The sequence below is a fragment of the Crotalus tigris genome, unplaced genomic scaffold (genome assembly GCF_016545835.1).
Source record: "Crotalus tigris isolate CLP2741 ecotype Arizona unplaced genomic scaffold, ASM1654583v1 scf7180000024346.1432988, whole genome shotgun sequence".
NCBI lineage: Eukaryota > Metazoa > Chordata > Lepidosauria > Squamata > Viperidae > Crotalus > Crotalus tigris.
Genome location: NW_024100515.1, coordinates 518,303 through 545,140, shown reverse-complemented (window position 1 = coordinate 545,140; position 26,838 = coordinate 518,303). Strand labels below are relative to the sequence as shown.

The window sequence follows — 26,838 nt, the reverse complement described above, 5'->3', positions numbered from 1 at the left end:
GTAATCAAATGGCTGATTCACCTTACCTGAGGCACTCAATCAGTGTGAGCCTTTACAATTATAAATAGGAACAACCTTGGTCACCATAGGGACAGGTGCTCTCTCATTGCCAGCTCAGTATTTGCTTTATCTTGAGTAGGGAGGGGATCAGACGTCACTCTGAAGTGGGGGTGAAGAAAGTCTGCCTGCCTCTTAAAACCTCACATTCAGAGGAAACCGGTTTGCAGCTGTTTGCAAGATTCTCCACAGGCACATTCTTCTCTTGTCCAGCATGGAGGAAGGGAGGGGGATTCTGAAAGAGGGCTTTCTAGTTAAAAAGGTAAGACTCCCTCCCACTGATCTCTGACTGGGATACTTAACTATAAGATCTTGTTTAAATATTATTTATTATTTTTTAAATGATTAAAAAAATAGTAATGTTCAATTGATTAGAAAGAAAGTCATAAATCTTAGAAATAACAAAAAGCTCCCTGGAAAACCTCAAGGATGAAGGAATTGAACTGGATAACATGCTTTGAAAAATTTATCTCTAGCCCTTCTAGCTAACAGTTCTAATTTCATCTCTAGTCCAGCCTCCTTTTTCAAATTCATGCCTCTGGATGAATGATCTTTGGGCTTGCTGCTTTTGAATTATTGTAGATCCATTGTAAGTGATGTTCAAGTTGGTTTTTACATTTTTAGAAATGTAACTTTTTTTTTAATATCCTGGCTTTTTGTTTTAATCACCAATGGGCATGAAGTAGCAAGTATTTTGATGAGCTGTTTGAAGCTCAGTACATATTTCAGTAGGTGTGGTAGGAGGACAGCTGTGTTGATCTTTGGTAGCAAAAATTCATAAAGAGTGTGGCAACATGTTTTCCAACTAACACATTTTATAAAAGGCAAACTTTTGTCAGCTAACTTCATCAAATGCAAAGTGCAACCAAACTGATATAGGATTTAAATTAAAATGCTGGAATGAATTGGAGAGGGAAGAGCAGGTTGATTATGCAAATGAAGGTTACATGAGAGAAGGATCAGAAGTACCTAATCAATCAACAATTGTAATGTATTCAAAGTGCATTGTGTTTGTTGAGATCTTTTGAGTTAAAAAGATGAGTTAAGTGAGGAGTTAACTCCTCACTTAAAGTCTCATTTTGTTTTGTTTTTCCAAAATGGTCACTTTCAGACCTGCAATATAATCTCCTGAGAGGTTTTTTTTTTTAATAGTGACTTTTTATGACATTTTGTCATTATTGATTTCTGGCATGAAAATAGTTTTTCACTCTAACAGCATAATGCTTTAGATTCCTACAGTTTGAGCTATGCAGATAGTGCAGATGGTGCCTAATGAGAGACACTGAAGAGTTATAGCATTTTTTTTTATCCATAGCACCTTTTTGAGAAAAGAAAAAAGAAAATAAGAAAAGGTTACATCTGAAGGATGATCTGAACCTGAACATCTTCCACCTCAAAATAAAATTCTGTCAACTACACAGAATGATTATTCAATAGGGGCCTTCTCTGAAATCACACATGGTGATATTTTCTAAGACTTCAATGATTTCTCAGAGCTTTATGGAAAGTCCAAACAACATTGTGATCCATTCATAAACAGGCTGGCTTTTCCCACTGCTGCATGGTTTTCAGCCATAAATCATCCAGTGAGAATTAAGAGGACTTCTGTTCCTACTAATCAAACAGACCTCAGACAGTCATGCTGCCTTTCCTTTAAATAGATATACCTTGTAAAAGAGAAAAAAAAGAAAATGTATGACAATTCTGCATGCAGTCTTACGGCTAAGGAAGGGTAGCAGCACATGTACCGGGACAAAAGTGCCATTTTTTAACAGGTATATACAGGAAAATGCATGCCTGAAGTACGGTGGGAGGAGCTGTTCCTGATGATGGTGGATGAGAGTCTGAAGGTGCCACTCCTTTCTTATCTTCTTTATTTTCCGTTTCTGCTTCCAAAGCAATTCCTTTCTCTCCCATCTTCGGCACCTTTCACACGTCCCTATAAATTCTACAAGAAGCGCGCAGCAAGGAATAGAGAAAGGGAAACACCTAGTCTTATTGCCGTCCAGATGTGTTGGGAGAAATAAGAACGTAATACATTTTTTACAAGGAGAGAATTTGGGATTTTTGTTCGGTTGCAGTTTGAAAAACAATGAGGAAATGCGGGCTAATACCACAAATGATATTATCATCTGGACTGTTGGTAAAATTCCATGAAGCGGGCAGGACATGTGCACTATCAGCGTTTTATCTGAAAGTATTCTTTAACAGATTAAACCTAATTCTCCACCTAATTTTCAGTGAATGTGGGCTTGTTGCTTTTTTTTCTTTCAGAGTGTAATACCTCTATTATTCAAAATCTTTTAGTTTGTATTATAATATACATCACCTGATATATCAGTTAAAGATGCACGATTGAAAAAAATGGGAGACCGTAAGTTGTAGTCTCGCTGTAGGCAGGAAGCCAGCTGGTTGTCTCAGCTTTAGGAAGAAGGAAATGGCAAACCATTCCTCAAAAAATGCAGTTGCCAAGAAAACTGCAGAGACTTGTGCAGACAGTAACCTGGAATCAAGACTCAACTTGAAGGCATTTAAAAAAAAAATAAATAGCAGTATAGATTGTAAATGTGAGCAGGACAATATTGGTTATATTTATGCTATGGTTTTAATGAACTTTGTAATTTTATGAATCTGTGTTCTGCTCTAAAATACAGCTCTTATACTGCACCCATGAGTTATTTTAATAGAAGCATCAGGGGAAAATTTAAATAAGTGTAACAGACCTGGGGGGGGCTAGGATTTTGTTCAAAGTTCTATCAGTAAAAAATATATTAATGCAATAAGTTTTGAGTTGGAATTAATAAACGTGTTCCTTTGTGTACCTTAGCATAGCAGGTAGAGCTGATTTTGAGCAGCTTCAAAAACCACTGTTTTTTGTTTTGTTGTTGCTTGCAGGGTCACGTTGTCCCCAATTGGAAAACAAGGTGGTTTGTTCTTCTCCAGGACAGGCTGCTCTATTATAAAGTTGTGGGAGGAAAGCAGGAGTCTTCTCCCAAGGGAAAGATTTTTCTGGATGGCTGTACGATTACTTGCCCATGTTTGGAATATGAGAACAGGCCGGTAAGTCCCATGTTGGATTCTTTGCTTAGTTTTCTTACTGCGGTGTTGACTTTAAAATGAGAGAAAGCAATTAGGGAAGAGAACAATCTAGGTTCTGGGAATGAGTTGGCATAATATTCTGAGAAAGCTAATTTCTTTTCAAATAGAACTCCCCTCCCCCCCAAAAAACCATAGGGAGATCCTTCATAACTCCATGATGACTTTTATAGCTCTAAGACAGTGGTTCTCAACCTTTTTAATGCCATGACCCCAACCGGTCATAGGTTGAGGACTACCCAACCGGTCGTAAGTTGAGGACTACCCAATCGGTCGTAAGTCAAGGACTGTCCCTGCCCGGGAGCACCGCGCATAGATGGTGCCGCCCCCTGCGCCGGCCGAGGCATAGCTGGCAAGCGGCAGAGACGGAGCAGGCCGACCACCAGCTGGGCCATCAGCTGGCCCAGCCCAAGGGAGGTAAGGCACCCGCCAGGTCCCACGCGCGCCAGCAATCCTCCCTGCGCCCACCAGCCTCTCCCCTCCCACCCCTGGCCCTCTTTTACTTACATTTTTAGTAGTTGCTCAGCAGGGAGGGGTGGAAACTTCCAGACAGCTCGCCTTCGCTGCAGACAACTTGCAGCACCGTTTGCAGAATGGGACTTTTGGAGGCTCAGCAGGGCAGAGACAGCCTGGACAATTCCTATTGGCATTTGAAAGCCAATAGAATTAGACTCTATTCAAGAGAGTCTATTCTATTGGCTTTCAAAAGCCAATAGAATAAAAGGGAGTAGCACAGCTAAAAGGGGGGAAAAAATGGCAGGCTGCATTGTTTGGCGACTCCCGTGAAATGGTCGTTCGTCCCCAAATGGGGTCCCGACCCACAGGTTGAGAACCGCTGCTCTAAGAAGAAGTGCATATTATGCCAGATAAAAAAAAGTGAACGGGCAAGTCAGGGGAAAAAAAACTTTCTAAAGGTTGGAACAGTTCAACTGAGAAACCAGTTACTCACAGCAGCAATGAACTAAAGCAAAGGCCAGACATCTGTTTCTCTGTGAAGCTTTAACTGGGATTTCCCCAGCTAGCACTTCCAATTCTATTATTTTTGTAATTCTAAACTAGTGAACCCAAGCTGTGTAACCAGCCACTCTTTAGTCATTAGACACTATGTGCTTTAATTTAGGTTCTCACACTAACTCAGGTGATTGGATTTGATGGCCTAATCTAACTAATCTAACCAATTTATCCTAATCTAACAATCCTCGCCCAAACCACACAAAAAATCAGGCTGTCGTCTATTAGTTTAGGCTTGTTGTATTGCTTCCTTGCAATTCCTACATGTCACAGATCTGTTGGGTAATTTAGGTTTACATTTTATGATTAGTAAAATGGAAGATATAGGTAGACAACCTGATGAGTTTTCAATAGTTTATCGGTGGTTGTTTTCAAGGCTGCAAATCAGGAGCAGAGAAGGAACTACTGAAATATTTTTCTCATTCAGATTCAGCTGAAAGCTATTCCGAAATTTTTATGTTAACCTAGTGATGTTCTTCGAATCTGATGAACTTTTCATTGTATTGATCTCTGAATGCATGGAATCCCATCTATTTTTTATGACCTCTCTCTTGCTCATTTGGCTAATTTATTTAATGGGGGGGGGGTGTGCATTAGCAATGAAACTCAGTTGGAGTAAAATAGATGTGCGCTGTAAGGCACTTTCTTTTTGGGACAATTCCTGTAAATGCTGCTTCTTTTGCCATTCTTTTGCAGTTAGTTATTAAGCTAAGGACAAAAACCAACACCGACTATTTCCTTGACTGTTGCTCTCGAGAAGAGCGTGACATTTGGGCTTTGGATATCACTGGCGCTATTCATGCTGGCAATCCAGTGCAAGTTCAGCAACTTCACCTCATGAGAAACTCCTTCAAACTTCCTACAAACATCAGTCTGAAGTACGTGGTAAATAAATTCTCAGTCTGCTTTTACATGTTGCTGGTTTGGACTGAAAACAACAAGCACTGCTTTCTGTATATTAGGAATGAGAAGCCGGTGGTTCTTGACATCAAGCCAAATATCTCCACAGCCACAGATTTCCAAGCCAGTGGCAAGGGATGCTTGATATTGTAGCTCATCCACATCTGGAAGGCTATAGGTTTCCCAACTTCTCTGTACATGCACTCAAAATTTTGTGATGCATTTCCTCAGCATTACTTATCCATGAATCCAACCTAGTCTTCCATACTGTATCATGACATTTTGGAATGTGATGTAATAAAGCACAGATAATGGCCACTGGCAGTGGAGGATGGCCATCACTTGGGAGAAATGTATGAATTCCATTTGCATTTAAGCAGAACTGGATTCCAAACATTTTCTGAATATTTTTGGACTGAAAACATGTTATTAGCTGAAAACAATGGAATGTGGGTAAATTCACAAAACTGGTTCTTCAGTTTGCTTATCACTGACCCTCTCTTGATTTTTTTTCCTCCAGTCATATTGTGGACAAAATGTATGACAACAGCAGCGGAATCAAGATAACACCCAACACAGGACAAGGCAGCTTGTATAAAGAAAGCTTTACAGGTACACGTTGCTAACTTTGTTCTTTGTTCTTCCTGTTTAGAAACATTTTATACCAGAAAACATTTCAGAACCTGTTTTAATTATCAGGCGTGTGAAAAATAATAAAAAATGCATTTTCAATTTCTTTTGTTCCACTGCTTGCAAAAAACCAGGTGGCACATTTCAGAAATTGCGTGGAAATATCCTTTACAAGATGAAGCTATCAGAGGAAGTATGTTAGTGATTAGAGTGCTAAATTAAATCAGACAGATTCAGATTCATCTCCCTAATCAGTTATGAAACTCACTAGGAACTTCTGCAGAAAAAAATGGAGAACTGAAGACAGCTCTACTAAGTTAATAACCAGGGCAGAAAGAAGAGTCCGCAAATAGACCAGCTCTTCATAATTCTTCTCTGGACTTAGACTTAGATTGCACATTTATACACCATACAGTTGTTTCTCAAGAGGAGATTGCAAGATAGTGGTGGTTTTAGAATTCTGGGAGATAAGAGAACAGCCATCTTGCCCAAACCAAAATCTGCCTTTTCAGAAGGATACTGAGTTAACATGTACATTCTTTGCTAATCACTTTCGGAGATTGATTGTTAACTTTTTAGCTATTAGGAATTTTTAGATTGATAAGTCTGAAAAAAAGTGATTTTCCTTCAGTCCCTAGCAAAATAAATTTTGAATAAAGTTTAATGGTTTTTTTTGTAAAACAACTCTTTTTTAATAAACAAAAAAGGGGTGAAGTTTTCCAAAATGTTGCTTTTTGAAAATTACAAATGGACTAAGGGTCCATATCAATTTGAAATAAATTTTGGAATTAATTATAAGAATCCTTCCTATGGGAAAAATGTTTGTTTTTAATTCTTTTTTTTAATGATCAGACTTTAAAAAATGGACAATAGAGGGAACTAGAAAAAAACTAAAAATTATAATTAAAGGAGAAAACTTAAATTTAACTTATTAAAACGGAATGGAGCAACATATTTTAACCCTGGATATACTGAGGGATATTTTTGAACAATGGGCCAAGAAGTTAATTTTAAGAGTCTCTGCCTGATACTTCTGTTGTTATTTTTTTACTAGATATTTTTTAGGAAATGAATGTTGCAGCAAGCATATATCCCTACTATTACCTAGTTTGCTTCAGTTTAAGTATTTCAGGAACAATTTTTTTTAAATTTATCCAGAAAGATTTTAATACATAAATAAATCTTCAAAAGGAATCAACTTTTTAAAATTTACTAGAAGGACACAGTATTGCTGTTTCTGCCTTCTATCTGTCCTAGAGATCAGACAACTATGCATAATTCTTGCTTGTCTGACTAACTCCATTTCTTCCTTCCAGGTTCCATACTAGTAGACTGGTTGATTTCCAATAGCTTTGCAGCTTCCCGGCTTGAAGCAGTCACGCTGGCTTCTGTGCTGATGGATGAAAATTTCATTAAACCTATGGGAGCTCGCAGCACTGAAGCCATGAGGAATGGAGATTTGACTGAGCAATTTTTAGATGACTCTACTGCCTTGTATGCATTTGTAAGTAACGCAAACTCTGAAAGCTGAATCTCCTTTTTACAGATGAGGTTCAAAAGTTAGTTGTGTGAATTTACTTTGTTCAGACAAATAGAAAAAAATAGGCAAGCAAATGATCAAATGATCTTGATAAAAGACTTGTACTTTCTAAAGCTTTCAATGCTTTTATCTAAGGTTATGATATCAGTTGGACTTTGCAAAGGTGTGAACAAGCCTACCGGTACGTAGTAAGACTTGGGATGTAACTATATCCCTGGAGAACACTGCTCAGAAGGATGAAACCTCTTCTTGGATTGCGCATTTTTGTTACTGTGATTGCTTGTCAGGATGTGCTTCAGGAATAACACCCCACCAACTAACACTGCAAAATTGCTCCTGGTGGGCACCATCTTATATTAGTAAGCTATTTTTTTATCTTTGGATAAAGATAACAACAGCAGCCATGTATCTGCAATGGCCAGCTCTGGGTTTGCCTTGCCATTTTAATTTCCCAGGATGTGCTATGAAAAATAATTAAAATGGCTGAGGAGGAGGAGAATAGTTTTGAGATCAAAGCTTGTAAAAATGAATGAAAAATCAATCATGTTAAAGGATGAAATCAGTGTTTGTAAAACTAGTATCAACTCTTTAGTAACATAGTCATGTTGCTTTTGTTTTTACCACAGGCTGAAAATTATAAGAAAAAAGTTAATACTAAAGAACATCTCAGTATTAACATACTTGAACTGAGTGGCACAATTTTAAAGCAAGGCTTTTTGATAAAACAGGTAAATATGACTTCATATTTTCAAACTAATCACAGGATGGGAATGAAGCAATTTTTATTGCTGTCTTCTAAAACTCTTTTTGAAATGGCATTTTAATAGGGAACCCTCACAATTTAATTAATGTACAGTTATCAAATTAACTAACACATGAACAAGACTTAGATGGTAACTAATTGAAACTCCGCTCACTAAGTTTCTTTAAAAAGAAGTGTTAGAAATGGAGAATACAGAGAAGCAATCTTCTACCCATTATGTGTGACTTAATGAACACGTAGTTTTTCTTTCAGCCTGATACAGAAAATGACACCCAAGCATCATTGTCTAATTTTTGGCATAGCAAATTGTTTTTTCTACACAGCACAGTTTACACCAGAAGGCAGGCCCTAGGATCACACATAACACCTGAAAGCTTAAGGAGTAGCCCTTACAAGCCACTAAAACGTATTTATAAATTGTAATTTGTAATCTGACAGGCGGGGGAAATTATTCAAATACATGGCTGGAGCATAATCTTATTTAATTATATATATATTTTTTTGTTAAACATAATTAAATAAAATCTAGTCTTATTGTGAATTCAGTCTTCGGTTAGGAGAATGCAAAGGCCCTTGAAATATTTTAGGTACCCCTGATCTACACTCATTCAAACAACTCTAAGGATTATGGTGTTTCCTCTCACATTTCAATATATCAAATATTTTTAACCATTTCATTTATGGCGGCTTCTCGGTAATAGTAAAATCAGTAGATCAACTGTGCTCTACTGCCCCTAACAGACCTTCGCTATCTTCTTGTGGTCTCACAAGGTAACTGCTATACCCAACCTCCAGAAGAAGGCCTTGAGTGCCAGCAGCTGCCTCACAGAGCCAGGCCAGGGACAAGAGGGCAAAGATCATGGAGTGTAGGGGAGCAAAAGGAGGGGGGGGAGAGGTGGATGGGGCTTGCTGAAGCATATCCTGCAATCTCAGATGCAAGGGGAGGGGGCTACCAAGTGCCTGAATTTTTATCGTGCGACTACAGAGGCACTCTAACAGTCCTAACTCTGGAGTCCAGGTATAAGTATCATTTAAATGGTTCCTGAATGAATGGTTGTTAAGTGAGGACTACCTGTATTATCTCTCAGCTTGTCTTCACACCTGTGGCTGCTTCTGCAATGATAAATGGGAGTAAACAGATAATGCAATATTTTTTCTCTAGTATTGACAATTACGAGAGATCTGTGTTTTGGAGAAAGAAAATTAAATTTGTTTCCCAACTTTCAGGGGCACAAGAGGAAGAACTGGAAAGTCAGGCGCTTTGTCCTGAGGTCTGATCCTGCTTTCTTACACTATTATGACCCCACAAAGGTGAGACAATGGCATGGCAAGGTTCAAACCTCCCTGCATGTGTGCCTTTGGGAAATGTCCTCCCCCCCCACCCCCAAACTGCCTTAAGACTGTTGTTGATAGGTAGGAAGAATGAATTCTGCATGGATTTCAGTAAGGCTGGGGGCAGATCCCTTGAGATCTCTTCCCACTGGATCCTAAATGGCCCACATATTTATAGCAGATCTTGAGTAGTTTGCACTGTGCTGCAGTTCATATCCATATTAGTTGTAATTCAATGTGCCAATTAAATGCAGAATTTAAAAAGTAGCCTAATATAACACATTTGCATTGGGAATAGATATACCTTGTGGCTATTGTTTTCTGTCTTTGAAAAAAGTACACATTTAGATTTTGGGATGGAACAAGTTATGTTTTGGAATTTCAGCAAGATACTTACTGCTGAAGGTTTTTTTTTCCTGTATGCCTGTGGTGGCGAACCTATGGCACGTGTGCCACAGGTGGCACGCAGAGCCCTCTCTGTGGGCACACGCACCATTGCCCCAGTCCTAGGCCTTCAGCTGGGTTTTATAAAATCTTTTCGCTTTAGGCCTGTGCCGCCGTGTGCAAAAAAAAAAAAAGGTTCAATTAATCAATTTCAACTTCTCACGGGGAAAAAAAAATCTCGTAAAGTTGGAATTGATTGAACTGTTTAGTCCCACCAGTCTGCCGTTACCACCGCAGCCATGCCCAACCAATTGGCCACGCCCACCCGGCACCCGACGATACATGTGGGTTTTGGGTTCCAGTTTGGGCACTCACTCTCTAAAAGGTTCGCCATCACTGCCCTATGCAAATATGGTACATACAGGAGTCCTGTCTTTTTTTTTTTATATATACCCTAGTTAGAGAATGAAAATCAATTCAGGAGAAAAATAGGTTTGATATAAAATGATTTTTAATGTTAACCATTTTATTAGGAAGAAGTGTTAGGAAGATTTTGCTGATTGGGAGCCACCCAGAGTTGGATATAAGATTAAGTTAAATAAATGTTTTAAAATAAATAAACTGTGTTTATCGGAGCCATCTGAGGACTCTGGTTAGATCTCAGGTCATTTCTGGAAGTCTGCAATTCTACGTTGCTTGTTTGGGATCTGGGCAAACTCAACAATGTGTGTTTGAAGCCAGAGTAAAATATGATGTCTCACTTAATGATCACTTTGCTTTGCAACAGGGTTGCTTGTCCCAGTGCTGGTCATTAAGTAAGGTCTACCTGAGATCATGTATTTTAAATATTGTGCAATTCTTTGAAGCTTGTGGACAGACCTTTGTGCAGGAAGTCTTACCTTACCCCAACTCCTAATTCCTAGCCATCAGCTGGCCCTAACAGATATTTTAAAGAGAAGATGTAGCCTCACCCCCCAACTCCCAATCCACTCTCATATGATAAAACAGTTACACAACACATCAAGATTGGAGCCAGATGGGGAGAGGAACCTACTGTAAGGGATTTTTAATGTTGCCTTGTGCGTAGATGGTAAGAATTTCTCTTTCTCCAGAACCATAGTGATAGTTCAGGACATGGCTGTGATTCTTTGCACTTGTTCTCAGTGTTGTGAGTCAGCAGAAGAGAAGTTAAGTCCAGACTGTCTTCAGATTGCTTTTTAAAGGATTGAAAAAATAGAATTGTTGGCAGCATAGGAGTGCCTTTAGGCAGTGTAAAGTGTTCATGAAAGTGCCATTTAATCCCCAGGTTGTTGAAACCCTTTAATCAACTGTGGAGATTATACCTAAGGCCTAATGTGCTGCTGCAAGCCTAAAGCTGCTGCTATTCTCAACTTGTGGAAACTAAAATCTGAGGCAAAACATTGCCTCTGCTTTTCAGTTTCAGTTTCTGCAAGTTGACAAGGGCACCCACTTTAAGATGGTATCAATCACATGTAGCAGAGCTTAGATGGCAGTGTCCACATGCTAACATTACCATGGTTTAGCATGTCATGCAAACATAGCTACTTTAGCACTGCCTCTTTAAATAGCTTGTTGTTGTTAATTGCGAAGTCGTGTCCGACCCATCGCGACCCCATGGACAACATTCCTCCAGGTCTTCCTGTCCTCTACCATCTTCTGGAGTCCATTTAAATTCACACCTACTGCTTCAGTGACTCCATCCAGCCATCTCATTCTCTGTCGTCCCTTTCTTCTATTGCCCTCAATCTTTCCCAACATTAGGCTCTTCTCCAGTGAATCCTTCCTTCTCATTAGGTGGCAAAAGTACTTGAGTTTCAACTTCAGGATCTGGCCTTCTAAAGAGCAGTCGGGGTTGATCTCTTCTAGGACTGACCGGTTTGAACGCCTTGCAGTCCAAGGGACTCGCAGGAGTCTTCTCCAACACCATAGTTCAAAGCCCTCAATTCTTTTGCGCTCAGCCTTTCTTATGGTCCAACTTTCACAGCCATACATTGCAACTGGGAAAACCATGGCCTGGACTATACGCACTTTTGTTGGCAGGGTGATGTCTCTGCTTTTTAGAATGCTGTCTAGATTTGCCATAGCTTTCCTCCCCAGGAGCAAGCATCTTTTAATTTCTTGGCTGCAGTCCCCATCTGAGGTGATCTTGGATCCCAGAAAAATAAAATCTGTCACTACCTCCATTTCTTCCCCATCTATTTGCCAGGAATTGAGAGGGCCGGATGCCATGATTTTGGTTTTCTTAATGTTGAGTTTCAAGCCAACTTTTGCACTCTCCTTCTTCACCCGCATCAAGAGGCTCTTTAGTTCCTCTTCACTTTCTGCCATTAGAGTTGTATCATCTGCATATCTTAGGTTGTTGATATTTCTCCCGGCAATCTTAATTCCAACTTTTGATTCATCTAGCCCTGCCTTTCTCATGATGTGCTCTGCATATAAGTTAAATAGGCAGGGCGACAGTATACAGCCTTGCCGGACTCCTTTTCCAATTTTGAACCAATCAGTGGTTCCGTGTTCGGTTTTCACTGTTGCTTCTTGACCCGCATATAGGTTTCTCAAGAGACAAATGAGATGGTCTGGTACTCCCATCTCTTTAAGAACTTGCCACAATTTGTTGTGATCCACACAATCAAAGGCTTTTGCATAGTCAATGAAGTAGAAGTAGATGTTTTTCTGGAACTCCCTAGCTTTCTCCATGATCCAGCGTATGTTGGCAATTTGATCTCTAGTTCCTCTGCCTCTTCGAAATCCTGCCTGTACTTCTGTTAAATAGCTATTACAGTCAACAATTGGGAAAGGATTGTAGAGCATCTCTTTAAACGGAAGCAGACTCAAGCAAAACTTCCCTTGCTTTGTGTCAAATTTATTGGAGGGAATTTAATATTTTATTATATTTGTTTTACTCACATTGGTCCACTTTTTTTTCTCCTATAGGAGGATAACAAACCAGTGGGGGGATTTTCTCTCCGTGGTTGCCTTGTTTCAGCACTGGAAGACAATGGAGTCCCAACAGGCAAGTTATTACCTTGCAAGATCCATTCTTACTGCTCTTTTGATAGGTTTCTTTTTTTTGTTCATTGAGAAAGATTAGAGTGGTCCTTCATTATTTGCAGGGGCATTAGATGCAGCCCATTCCCCTTCTGCTGCCATTTCCAAACCATGAGTTACACAATCTTATCCCACTATTGCTTGTGATAAAGAGCTCCTAGAGCCCATCTAATGCATCAGATTTTCTGCTAGGGCCTGTTCTTAAATGATAGAGAAGAAAGGGGTGGGCTGTATAAAATATGCAGGATCCACACCCCAACTTCCTCCAGTTTTAGCCACATTATACATGAAAAAGCCACATCCTTCTCAAAGATGTAGCAAAAGTTGTCTAAAAGGTAAAAAGCCAGCCCCCCTCTCTCACACTTTTCTTTAACTTAAACACCAGTAGGATAGCTTAGGGGAGGGCAAACACAGCAGAAATGGCTGTGATTTCTCTTCAGGAATGAAACACTTAAGCAACCTTATTCTCAGGTGGAATATAATAGATTCCCAAAAGAAGCGTTGCTTAGTTGCTCAAATGGACCTTAAGATTTTCAGAAGTGGTTTGCCATTGCCTCCTTCCTGGGACTGAGAGAGTATGACTGGGTCAAGGTTACCCAGCTGGCTTTATGCCTCAGGCAGGACTAGAATTCACTGTCTCCCAGTTTCTAGCCTGATGCCTTAACTACTTCACCAAACTGTCTCTCTTTTACAGTTAGTCTCAACTTATGACCACAGTTAAGTCCAAGTTTCTATTGCTAAGCAAGACAGTTTTTAGGGGAATTTTGTCCCATTGTATGACCCTTCTTGCCACAGTTGTTAAGTGAATCCTGCATATGTTAACTTAGTAACACGGTTGTTAAGTGACTGGTTTCCCCGTTGACTTTGCTTGTCAGGAGTTTGCAAAAGGTGACCACATGATCCTGAGACACTGCAACTGTCATAAATATGAGTCAGTTGTCAAGTGTCTGAATTTTAATCACATGACCATGGGAATGCTGCAATGGTTGTAAGTGTGACAACTGGTTACAAGTCAGTTTTTTTGTGCTGTTGCAACTTGGAATAGTCAATAAACAAATGGCTGTTAAGTTGAAGACCACCTGTATGTTCTATTAAATAACTGCTCTTTTTTTCTTTTGCAGGAGTGAAAGGAAATGTGCAGGGCAACCTCTTCAAAATTATTACAAAGAATGACATTCACTACTACATACAGGCTAGCTCCAAGGCAGAAAGAGCTAACTGGATTGAGGCCATCAAGCCACTAACATAGGAGATGTACCAAAGTGCATTTATGGGACAGTATAATACCATTTCTAGGACATTAAAAGGGGCTGCTTTTTGAGATTGCTGGCTGAGTTGTTTTAGCCTGGCATGATGTTAGCACCTGGCAGTGTCTATTGTATTTAGGCTTTTTCTCTGAAACAAGGAAGCCTATGATGACATATCCACTTCATCAGAAGTTCTGCAAATTTTGACAATATGATAACATGTTGATTGCCTGGCACCATTCTGCAGTTTGGCATATGCTATCTCATACCTCCATCTGAAACAGACCTAAATTGGCTACTGAGGAGAAACTAGCAAAACCAACATCCTGGAACCAAATCTGGCCCTTTCAAAATGATTTAATGCAAATTCCTTAATCTACTGTATGTTTTTATATGTCTCTATACTTGCAGATCCTATTTCACTAGTGGGAAGTTTCAGGGATTACAACATTATTTAGGAAGGTGCTGGAGGCAAGAATGTTGCTGTGATACAAGAAAGCTTAGTATTTACATATTAAGACAGGGAGAAATTCACCATATTAATATTACCATATTACCATTTCTGACTTATAGTGCTCTGGATATCCTGAGACAACAAAATTGCTTTTTGCCTCCTGTTCATATCCAGTCCCAGCATGATTTTGAATCAATTATGTTGTCAGTCTAACCTGTCCTACAGGATTCCTGTAATGATAAAAATAGAGATGAACTGAACAGCTATCGGGGACTACATTATTTGGAAAAGGGACATTTCTGTGAAATATACTGGGATGAGAAGTCTCACGTGCTGAACATACAGTGTAGCCCACACTGCTGCTGTTCTCATAGGGTGGAAGAGGAAAAATGTCTTAAGACAAAATGCATATTTATAATCTGAGCATAAGGCATGCAAATACTTAGAACTGGTGTTAGAAAGATCAGTTATGTTTTTACCATCACCACTGTGATGGTGGACTCCAGATGCTGCCATGTTTCATTCCCCCCCTCCATCCCAACTCTTCATTGTATATTATCCTGCATGAGTGTAAACACTGAATAGTGATTTAGATGTTTGTATTTTTATTTAAAAAATAAACCAATTTTTTACTCTCGTATTCCTTAGCTTCCTAAAAAATTTTTTTTTAAAGTAACCATTTGGGGACTCTGAGATCACACTAATTGAAGGCATCTTGAGCAGTGCTAGGTTAAAAAGTTAGGCAAGTATACCATATGCCTCAAAGCTCGGTCAAATGTTCCAGAATACAGAATTCTCAAACAAAATTCCTTCTCTCTTAATTCCAATCGAACCAAATTATCTAGTTCTCTTTCGAAGTCTGTATCTACAACTTCTGTCTTACCCTCTAGAGCAGTGGTTCTCAACCTGTGGGTCGGGGCCCCATTTGGGGTCGAACGACCATTTCACGGGGGTCGCCAAACAACGCAGTCCGCCATTTTTTCCCCCTTTTCCTTAGCTGTGCTACTCCCTTTTATTCTATTGGCTTTTGAAAACCAATAGAATAGAGTCTCTTGAATAGAGTCTAATTCTATTGGCTTTCAAAAGCCAATAGAATTGTCCAGGCTGTCTCTGCCCTGCTGAGCCCGCCAAAAGTCCCATTCTGCAAACGGTGCTTCACCAGTTGAGTAGTCCTCAACTTACGACCAGTTGAGTAGTCCTCAACTTACGACCGGTTGGGGGTCGTGGCATTAAAAAGGTTGAGAACCACTGTCTAGAGTCTAGAATTTCCACTTTGTCATTAGTTTTACATCTTTCGGTATTTGTTTTGCACAACTTTGTTCTTAACTTTTTTCATCTCTTCATTTTTAAAAGCCTTTAATCCATTCTTTTACAAAAACTGTTAATTTAGTATCAAGTGGTTCAATTAACTTATTGCCTAATTCCTCAAAGTTTCTGAACTAAATCTGGTATAATTCCTCTCTTTGCAAGTTGCTATAATAATAATAATAATAATAATAATAATAATAATAATAATAATAATAATAAGTTGGAAGGGACCTTGGAGGTCATCTAGTCCAACCCCCTGCTCAGGCAGGAAACCCTATACCATTTTGGACAAATGAACCTCCCCTCCCTTCTGCTCCTCTCTGCTGAAATCTTTTCCATTACCAGATGTTATTCCACTAATGCCTGGACTCTGTTCTGCTTCATTGGAAACAACTTTAAAAGGAACATTAAGAGGAAAAGGGATTTACTTTTGGCTGAGCATCTTTGAGTGAGCATGTTTTCCAATACTGATGTCAACACATACCTCTAAATTTTCAAAAGAATTATTTTCTTAGTGTTCAGATCCTTGAAGTGATATAGTAAAGCTATTTTAGAATATACCTAAACTTATCAACAGCATTGCTATTTCATTTGACTGTTTCTGAGTTATAGTCAGACCACAGATTTGTACAAAGACATTATTTATTTCGCTAAAATTATTATAAGTGTGCCAATTTTATCTTATTCTTTGGCTAATTATCTTCAGAAGATGGAAGTTGCATTTTTTATAACATCTAAATGCTTGCTGTTTATTTTTTTATGTGACTTATATTCTGCCTTTTGTGCAGGAGCTTGAGGCAACACCCATGCTTTGATTTCCCTCCCCCCTTAGTAACAACTGTGTAGGATAGGCAGGGCTGAGAAAGAGTGATTGAATTTTGTGTAGAAAACCATGTGTAGATAATGTTGGGGTAAAAAACATCCCAGTTAACATAGTAGGAGCCTGGGCTTCTAAGAAAGGATGCTCTCATTTGACAAGTCTGGATAAAATTATTTTGGCAGATTGATAGTAACCATCAAGAGGATAAAAATATTTGATTCTTGTAGCACAAGCTAGATTCAGCACTGGAATCTACTCTCCAAAACCAATTTTTTTTGCTAAGAGAATTCCTGCTCTTAATGGGAGAGAAAGGTGAGATGAAGTTCAGTGCAAGAGAAACATATTGCTTTGAGTTAAATAAAATAGAGATAATTACACACAATTATTTTATTTTCATTTTTTTCAATATGGCATACAGATTTACCTGGAAACAAGCTCCAATTAATATAGTGTAGCTTACTTCACTTTTTTAAAAAAAATATGCTGAAAACATCTTTTGCATATAACTAGTTGTCTTTCTTTTAGAAATTACTATAAAATCTCTGTGCATCTGCAGCTCTCTCATCCAAAAGCTTGCAATCAACAGTAACAGAATAGACCTGCAAGACTCCCAGAATTGTGAGCTAAAGTGAAAAATAATATTTAAAATTTGTTGGTGGGAGAGGGGGGGGAGGAGAATCTTAAGAATCTTTACATAACAGACAAACATTTCAAGAGGCATACATAAAGACAAAGAAAGGAAAGAAATAAAGAAAAAGCACTTTTGCCATAAAGCAGTAATGATATGGAATTATTTATTACAGAGTTGGAGAATTTATGACCCTCCAGACGTTGGGTTAAAACTCCTAGTATCTTTTGTAGTTAGTCATTTTGCCTAGGATTGCTGAGTGCTGTAGCTCAACATTGGGAAGAGCATTTTTGATTTATTATTTTCTTCAAGCCACCTTGGTGAGCTTGAGGTCGCCTGAGATTTGCAAAACAGTCATCCTTTGCATGGGCTGCACGCGGTGACTGAAACTGCACAACTGACGCCCATCAAGCAGGATCCGGATTTGCTGATGTTCACATAAAAGTTCCATCTGAAAATGAACAAAAAGGCTAAAGAAATTGCTGGAACGTTGGCATGCAAACACCTGGCAGATAGTTAAATGAGATTTCAAGCAAGAAGACTAAGATGTCAATATTCACTGATCTCCCAGGATGTAAGATTTGGGTCATATATACAAATGCACCATCACCAAGTACTCTTAAAGATTACCAGTTACCCTAAACAACAGGCTGGGACTATTGGTCAGGTTTCCATTCTTCTTGCTCCTGTAGAAAATTAAAGCAGAAGGCTATATTTTGTATGAATGTGGTCACAAATGTAGACTCTCCAGGTTAAAGCAGGGCAGGCAACTTTTGTTTCTTTGTTTATAAAATTTACTTGCTGCCCATCTTGTATCCAATATCTCTGGGCGACTTACAGCGTAACTTCCTTGCAGCTTAGCACCACGCTTTTTTGGTCAATATTTTTGTCCTGATTTATAGCTTTTAGAATTCTTGCCTAGTGAAATGTCAAAGGATTCGAAGGGTGGAGAATGTTGCTGCTGAAGTTTTGGAGGATTGTCAGTTAATGGAAATTAGGTTACAGAGTTTTTTTCCCCCTTTTTTACAACCTTTTAATTCTGTTATTCAGGGTGGAATTGGGGCGTCTGAATGGAGTTCACAGCAGATATTTTCTCTTTGTACCCTGATAGAGATACATCTGCTGCTACCTAGTACTGAACTCTCAATCTTCCAAGTGGGAGGTGAGCATCTTCATCTCTAAGCCACCTCACCGGTCAGGAATTAGGCAACATAGTTTGCCACTCATTAGAATGTGCAATACTTCAAATCTGAAGGTAAAAAGAATCTTCGGAATACATGGGGGCACAATGACAGGGAAAGGTACAGCTGCTTTAAAGAGCTGACGTTTGATGCTACGGTCACCTATTTGCCTTTGAATCTTTGAATCCAAAGCTATGCACAGTCCTAAGATGTGTGTGTGTGTGTGAGAGAGAGAGAGAGAGAGATTGAGAGAGAGATTGAGAGAGAGAGAGAGAGATTGAGAGAGAGAGAGAGAGAGAGAGAGAGAGAGAGAGAGAGAGAGAGAGATTACCTTAAATGAGTCCTCTGCTGTAAATGGGAAGTAGGGAATCGTCTTCTCCTCCTTGCCCCATTTCCCAGCAATTTGCGAATTTCGCACAATGGATTTCTCACTAAAGCTGACTACAAGTAATAATCCAATATCCCTGGTTGTGTGATCATCCTTGGGGTCACAAAGTAAAGCCACTGAAAAACTATAAGAAAATAATATGCATAAAGGAACTACAGATTTTAACAATGCAGGATGACAGCATATGATTTATAAAGTTATTCTTTCTCTCTTTCACTTTCTCCTTCCTAATATTCCATGCAACACATTATCACCAGGCTCTAAGGGATGTGCAAAACATTAAAAACAATCTGTACAATAAAACACCATAATTGCCCTAGAATAAAATAACACCTCAAATATAAAGAATCTATAAAAGAAGTAGCATCTTCCCAACCACTAAAATTTGAAATTCCACCCCAAATGTTTTCCAACCATGTGCACAGTCATTTATTTCCACAGTAAGTACAAATATAATGTACTCAACCAGCAATAAAAAAATTATATTTCTCCTAACTCAGCCTGTTAGTATAATACTAAAAAGTGAATGAAACTCATAGTCAAAAAAATGATTAAAATTAGACAACAAAAACTTGCGTGGATGGTTCCAGATCAAGATCTCCGAGCAACACTAAGCAAAATTGTTCAGTTATTTTTACCTAACTTTTGGGTGAATAAGAAAATAGATGGAAAAAAATAGTTGGAAAAAAACAGGAAATTGGAAATGAAAAATAAAGAAGGCTCATTACATATTTATTTGCAACATTGTTTGGATTATCCATATAATTCTATAAATCAGACAGATTACAATTTGCACAATAAAAACTGAATGGTATAAAAGTCATGGGATGGTGGTGTCATTTTGGATAATATGATATAAATCTGACTTTTGATGTAATAAAAGCAGAAAATAATTCATCTGCTACACTTACTCGAAGTATTTAGTGGTATTATGTTAGTCTGTTGAGAAAAACCAACAGAATCCACAGCATCCTAAGACTTAGGTAGTATTAGTAAAATGCATTATTATAATGTATTTTAATATAATAACTATTATATATAAAATTAGTTTTCTAGTTTGTGTAGCAATTAAGGCATTGGACAAGAAACCAGGAGACTGTGAATTCTAGTCCTTCCTTTGGCAGAAACCAGCTGATCACGCCTTTAGCCCAACTCATCTTACAGGACTGTTGCAAAAAAAATAGGAGAGAGCATTATGTATACTGCCTTAAGTTGCACAAATACAGATAGATTTTAACAATATTTCAGATGCATCTGGAGTCTCAATGATATGTAAATTGAGGAAGGAAATAAAAATAATAGAGAGTTTAGAGGAAATTAAATGGAGAAAAAAATAAATGCTGGCAATTATATTAACAGACACAATGGACAAAAAGGTGTGGGTGACAAAGGAATTCTGCCATTGTTCAGTTTATTAACCAATGGAATGTTATTTTAAATGTTATTCCAATTCAAGCAAAATGATCCTGCTGGTCTTTTGTAAGGTCTTAAAGACATGGTTCTTGTTACCAAGCTTGAGGATCCAGATATGTGGCAGAGACCATGCAATGGCTGTATTGATTTATTGTGGGTTGTTCTGTTTGTACCTTGGCTGCTGATTATGTGTGTGTTGTAATTGTTATACATTTTTATGGTGTTTTAATTATTGACAGCCACCAAGAGTTGTGAATTTGAGAAAGCTATAAATCTACATAAATATAAATTGAATGAATGAGGAATGAATGAAAATGTATTTTCTTGCTGTAAAAGTGAACAAGGCAGAATAATTCAGAAAATGAGAAAAATCAAAAGGCGGAAAACATGTACGTACAAAATTCATTCATACATGTATATGATGGCATCCAGGATACCTTTCCCAAATGACCTCATTGTCTCCCAATTATTTGGAAACCTCTGATCTAATCCAATGTTCTACTCAATGCAATATTTACAACCCAGAATGCATCTTTTTCCCCATTTTCCCCCCACTGGCCTCAATTTGGAAGTTACATTACAAAAACTAATTGTTTGAAATAAAATGGCTTGCTCAGGAATAAGAAATGTCTTTTTATTCCACATTTCTTTTTATGTTCTCAGAAAGGAGTCTTTTTTATCAGAGACTCCAACAATCAGTCTGCCTCTCTTTCAAATCATGTGCTTTGACCCTAATGGGCAATTTAACTGCAGCTCAAATACCAGGTTACGTACCTACCTTTTCGGACTAGGATATATCATGCCCATGATAGTGATTTTCATAGTTGGCCTCAGTCCACCCTTAATTTCACCGGCATATTTCTCTACCTGAATGTGGTTAAAAAACATTCTAAGCATGTGGTTAAATATGACCTCTACAACGTTAAAAAAATTACTAAGATTCTGAGCATTTTGATAATCGCTCTAATAGTCTACAAAAATGTTAAGCTCTTTTTTGCTACTTATTCAAGTCAAGGCTAAAAGACCATCCCACAAGGAAGGTTTGAATTTGGATTCCTGCGTGGGGCATCTGGTTGAAATCAGTATCCAGCTCTAGAATTCTATAGTACATAATGACATGGAAAACTAGGCAACAATTACAATCATGTTCATTATTAACCTACAAACTGATGTGTGCAATGATTATTTTCCTAACTGTAAATGCTTTCAAACTCTGCCTGTTTTTCTGAAAATCCACAGAATAAAGAGGAAAATGGAAGGGCAGCTCAGTTTTGTGAAATGGATTTCACTGAAGTCTACTTTAAGTAAACTCAACACTCTAGAACCCTTATATTTTTAGGATGATTTGCTGGAATATAGCAGAACTTAGGTGATGTAATGGCAGGCCACAGCCCTGGAGCAATTTCTGTGATACTGCATTTTATATACAGGTTTTCATTGCATACTAATTATATTCCCCAGGTTTGGTAAATCAAGATTACAATCTATTCTCTACCTTCTGTTCAACATGTTTATTACTGTATTGCAGATCTTGTTCAGCAATGGAAAAACACTGATCACAGTATGGAGAGACATTTTCTAAGTATTTCACATGAATAAGTGCCAGGGATATATGTCTTTTCTGTATACACTCCTTCCCTATACAAATACAAATTATTCATATACAAATACTGTATATAAAATTAATCTGTATTAATCCCCACATATATAAGAAATTCTCATTTACTTCAGTACTTTGCAAAATCTATAGTTCTAAATGTTTATCATAACCATGCATACTTTGTGATTCTCCCTGGCTATACTGAAGCCCAAATGATCTCACAAGCGAACACTACTTCAGGCTATGCAAATTTTCCTGTTTCTTAATTTTGTCAGCCCTTTCGATAAAATACTTATATCAAGAAGTAATTTTAATTAATTTCAATTTTAAAACACAAGATAATTAATGCAAGGAATCAATAGCAGTTTTTCTCTGGTTAGTTTAAAGTTGATGAAAAAAAAACTTCTTTTATTTACCCTTCTCTTTAAACAAATTTACTCAGAAGTAGGTCTTGTTCTGTTTTGTTTACTTACATTTGTGCACCTGTCATTTTCTGTCATTTTTTTTACTTGCTATGTTCCTTAGAAATAATCCAAAAACTTTTGTTCCTGTTTTTGAACATCCACATAAGAAACAAAAAAGAAAGAATAAAGAGGGGATGTCATGGGGAACATAATCTCTAGCAAACACCAGCTAGACCCCACCCTTGCATAGAGCTGAGTCACAATAGTCAGTATCTTCATAACACAACCAGAATAGTAAGAAGGAAGCTCAGTTGCCTTGCCTTCTCCCCAAGGATAAACAAAAGGTAGTTTTTTCATGGTGCTAACCATATATAGTGCCATCCAAGGAAAAAAATCTCTGAGAAGATGATGTTGCCTGTAAATCAATACTTGGACAATATTGTACCACATAATGAAATACTTAGATAGTCTCTATTCAGAGACAGTCACGTTTCAAACAAAGGGGCTCCTCTCTTCAGAGCAAAATAGACAGGAAAATTAAAAATGTGCTGAACCAGCTACAATTCCAATGTCTTTATGAACCTGATTTTCAGATTGCAATCCCATGGATTTCAAAAAGGTGAACAACCTTAAGTAATACCATTGAAATGTAATGGTATAGAAATAATGGAGATGATATTCATGGAACGTACAATTGAAAAAGTTACAGTTTTGGAAATTAAACTATTACAGAACTCTGGAGCAAACTGAGTCGTCTTAGGAGAGATTCTGCACACATTGTTCGGACCATTGCCAGCAGAGGCCAGTTCCTGTATTGGGAAGGAATGCCATCCTCTTCCCAGACCCAGCCTATTGGAAATGGACTCTACACCTGGGTTTTGAGCTTTGGTTCAAAAGTCCTCTTTTCTGGCCCAAACTGTGTTAAATCCTTCCAGCCCTTTGTGCCATTCTGGTAGCAGCCCCAGACCAGCTGCAGTGCCTGGCAATTCCCCTTCCCTGGGCATCCATTTTGCTCTGGGCAATGTTTGTTGCTGGCCAGCAGTTGCTGGTTTTTCTATCATCTTGTGTTGATTTCTCATTCTTTAACCCTAGAAGCTCCATTCAATCCTTAATCTCTCAGTGGGCACTGCTTCCATTTTTGCCCAGATTGAGAGAAGCAAACACCCCTTACCTTCCCAGCCCACTGCCCACACTACTGCAAATGCCCCCCCTTCTTTTCCTTTCCTTTAGTTTTTTTCCACCAGACATCTTTAAATTGCAAGGTAGGAACATTCCATGAAACAAGAAAAAAGTCAAGGAAACTGTAGGTCCACTAAAGAGAGAAGACGGCAAGAAATAACAGGCAACAAGGAGAAAGCAGAACTGCTCAACTCATTCTTTGCATAAGTCTTCACACAAAAAGAAACTATAGCCCAACATACAAAAAAAAAAAAACATTGCAAAAGACAAACTAGAAACAAAAATTAAAATAAGCAAGAAAATGGTAAGAGAACACCTATCCGACTTTGATAAATATACATCGCCGGGACCCAACATTACATCCCAGAGTTCTGAAGGAGCTGGCAGATATTATTTCAGAACCATTGCACTATATCTTTCATAAATCCTGGAACACCGGGGAAATACCTAAGGATTGAGAAAAGGCTGATGTGGTTCCCATCTTCAAGAAAGGGGAAAAAACGGACCCAGGAAACTACAGATCAATCAATTTAACATCTATACCTGGAAAGATCCTAGACAAGATAATCAAAAAACAGATCTGCGAACAACTAGAAGCAAACAAATGTATAATTAGTAGAGCACAGGTTCATTAAAAACAGATCATGCTAAACCAATCTTATTTCATTCTTCGATAAAGTGACTAAACTCATAGACCAGCGAAATGCTGTGGACGTAGTATACTTAGATTTCAGTAAGACATTTGATAAAGTAGACCACAACCTACTCCTTGGTAAGCTAGAAAAAGGTGGAATAGACAACATCACCACCAGATGGATCTGTAGCTGGCTGGCAAACTGAACTCAACAAGTAGTTCTCAATGGCACCACATCCACATAGAGAGAAGTAAGCAGCGGAGTGCCATAAGGTTCCATCTTAGTTCCAGTACTCTTCAATATCTTCATAAATGACTTAGATGAGGGATTTGAAGGGGAACTCATCAAATTTGTAGATGACACCAAACTGACAGGAGTAGCCAACACCCCAGAAGACATACTCAGGATCCAAAAAGACCTTGACAAACTTGAACATTGGGCCCTATCCAACAAAATGAGTTTCAATGTGGAGAAAAGCAAAGTCTTACATTTAGGCAGGAAAAACCAAAAGTACAAGTACAGACTGGGCGAAACCTGGCTTAAAAACAGTAACTGTGAGAGGGACCTTGGAGTCCTAGTAGATGATCACTTGACTATGAGCCAGCAGTGTGCAGCAGCAGCCAAAAAAGCTGATACAATCCTGGGTTGTATAAACAGAGGCATAGAATCAAGATCACGCGAAGTATTAGTACTGCTTTATAAAACACTAATAAGACCACACCTGGAATACTGCAGCCAATTTTGGTCACCATATCATAAAAAAGATGTTGAGAGTTTGGAAAAAATTCAGAGAAGAGCAACTAAGGTGATCAAAGGCCTGGAGATTAAAACATATGAAGAATGGCTAGTCTAAAGAAAAGAAGAAATGGGGGAGACATGATAGTAGTATTCCAGTATTTGTGGGGCTGCCACAAAAAAGAGTGGGTCATGTTATTCACCAAAGCACCAGAGGGAAGGATGAGAAACAATGGTTGGAAACTGATCAAAGAGAGAAGCAACCTGGAATTGAGAAACTTCCTGACAGTAGGACAATTAACTAGTGGAACAGCTTGCCTCCAGAAATTGTGGGCACTCCATCACTGGAGATTTTTAAGAAGGGAATAGACAGTCACTTGTCTGAGATGGTATAGTTTCTCCTGCTTGAGTAGGGGGCTGCACTAGAAGACCTCCAAGGTCTCTTCCAGCTCTATTCTATTCTAAACTAAACTGAATATCAGAGTCTCAATGCTACGGTAAGAAGAAAAGGGAGAAAAGCGTTTTAGAGGATATAATGTGGGAAGACAGCTGGCATGAACATGAACAATAATTTTTATTCGGACTGACAATGATCTGAAGCAGTTGGGCATGCACATACATGTGTTGGCAGCTATGACCTGCTTCAAAGCAGTTCCAGCATTCTTCCAAAAAAAGCTGCAGTATTAGCCCTTTGTGCTAACCAACTTTATGAAATACTGTAGCTCCTTTCAATGCTTTACAGCTTGCTCAGCAAGACTTGACAGCAACCATGATTCTGTGTGAAACCTTTCTCTGGTCAAATGGTCCATCCCCGCTTTTAATGAAAGAATGCTGACACCAGGGTATCTGTAGTGTAGGTTTATAAAAAAAATATTTCCTAACTTATGAGTGTATGCACACACACACACACAGAGGAACCTAGACATATGAGGAAAGTGGGTGGGATAGTAGGCCAAAGCAGACAACCATTGACAGGATATCGCTTATGGAAACTATACCATTACAGAACAATTTATTGAGAACCCATAGTAGTAGAATTATACATTAAGTATAAATTCCACTGGTGTAAAATAAAAACAATATTTTGAACTGTGTATATTCTTAAGAGTGTTGAGCTTTTTCACTAGGAAAGGAGGGACCTGCCATGTTGCCTTTGAAAATGTCTGTTAAGATATTCACTCAGAGCAACTCCTAATTCTTTTTCATTGAAAGACCTCACATTACAGGTTCCACTCCCCAATTCGCCTTGGGAAAAAGTGCTAAACTTAACTGGGCTGGATTACTAGTTGGATGTAAACCAGTCTAGGAAATAAATAAATAAATAAATAAATAAACCACCCCAGAACAAGAGAGTAGCAAATCAGTTTTGTATGCGGCTAACAAAATTCTATTGACTAGTGCGTGACTCTCGGACATTCGCGCTGGATCGAAAGACAATGGGGATCACTGCCTTTGCCTCCACCTCTCAGGACTCAGAGAAATCCTTTCTCTGCTTTCCTGCCTTTTTTCCGTAAAAGAGTCTGAAGGGAAGAAGAAACGTCTGCTGCACACGCGGTATTGGAGATCCCCGATGCACAAATCCGGCCGGGATTCGCGCGTCACAACTCGGGATAACCCTCAAGCCAAAGAACCTTTGCGCAGCCGCACTCGCGGGGCATGAGAGAACAGGTCAGAAGACGGGAGACACCGACGAAGGACTAAACCAGGGGTCTTCAAACTTGGCTCTTTTATGACTTGTGGACTTCAGCTCCCAGAACTCCTCAGTCAGCGTGCCTGACTGAGTTTGAAGACCCCTGGACTAAACTAAAAGAAAAGCGTGAGCGCCTGCTTCGCCTGCCCGTTTGAATGACGGCGCCTGCCTACATCCGTTGCCCCACGAAGCAATGGCGTATTTCCCTTCCAGTCCGCCCGTGACGTCACTGGCCTGTTAGATCACCTGATTCGTTGTTCAACATGGCTGCGGCCATCACGCTGGATGGCATCGAGAAGGAGAGGTTGCGCAGAAAATAGTAAAACTATTTTGTTCCTCCAGGTGAGTCAGGCTGGAGGCGAGAACAGTTACCT

At 38.7% G+C, this 26,838-nt stretch overlaps 3 protein-coding genes across 8 annotated transcripts in view; 2 read left to right on the top strand and 1 right to left on the bottom strand.

Annotated features, from left to right (window-relative positions):
- Window positions 1-181: 181 nt before the first annotated feature.
- Window positions 182-15,123, top strand: PLEK2 (pleckstrin 2). Of its 3 annotated transcripts, XM_039326867.1 has the most exons (10): window positions 251-319; window positions 1,833-1,907; window positions 2,953-3,117; window positions 4,861-5,042; window positions 5,585-5,676; window positions 7,011-7,198; window positions 7,861-7,962; window positions 9,225-9,308; window positions 12,669-12,747; window positions 13,904-15,123. In XM_039326867.1, the coding sequence occupies exons 1-10, from the start codon at window positions 272-274 to the stop codon at window positions 14,029-14,031; spliced, it is 1,143 nt and encodes a 380-aa protein (XP_039182801.1). In that variant the 5' UTR covers window positions 251-271; the 3' UTR covers window positions 14,032-15,123. The 3 variants fall into 3 exon arrangements, with proteins under 3 accessions (XP_039182803.1, XP_039182801.1, XP_039182802.1); XM_039326869.1 differs by lacking the exon at window positions 1,833-1,907 and having other exon boundaries at window positions 182-319; XM_039326868.1 differs by lacking the exons at window positions 251-319; window positions 1,833-1,907 and adding an exon at window positions 1,958-2,200.
- Window positions 15,124-16,973: 1,850 nt separating this feature from the next.
- Window positions 16,974-22,552, bottom strand: LOC120300617 (galectin-related protein A-like). Its single transcript, XM_039326866.1, has 4 exons — window positions 22,295-22,552; window positions 21,000-21,088; window positions 18,752-18,932; window positions 16,974-17,690 (listed from the first exon to the last, which is right to left on the bottom strand). The coding sequence occupies exons 1-4, from the start codon at window positions 22,319-22,321 to the stop codon at window positions 17,547-17,549; spliced, it is 441 nt and encodes a 146-aa protein (XP_039182800.1). The 5' UTR covers window positions 22,322-22,552; the 3' UTR covers window positions 16,974-17,546.
- Window positions 22,553-26,447: 3,895 nt separating this feature from the next.
- Window positions 26,448-26,838, top strand: part of ZFYVE26 (zinc finger FYVE-type containing 26) — a 48,652-nt gene continuing 48,261 nt past the window's right edge. For 3 of the 4 annotated variants that reach the window (XM_039326861.1, XM_039326864.1, XM_039326860.1), the window contains exon 1: window positions 26,449-26,806. The gene's annotated coding sequence lies outside the window, so the exon portion shown is untranslated. Of the gene's footprint in view, window positions 26,807-26,838 lie in introns of all 4 variants that reach the window. The other variant, XM_039326862.1, reaches the window with a different exon arrangement.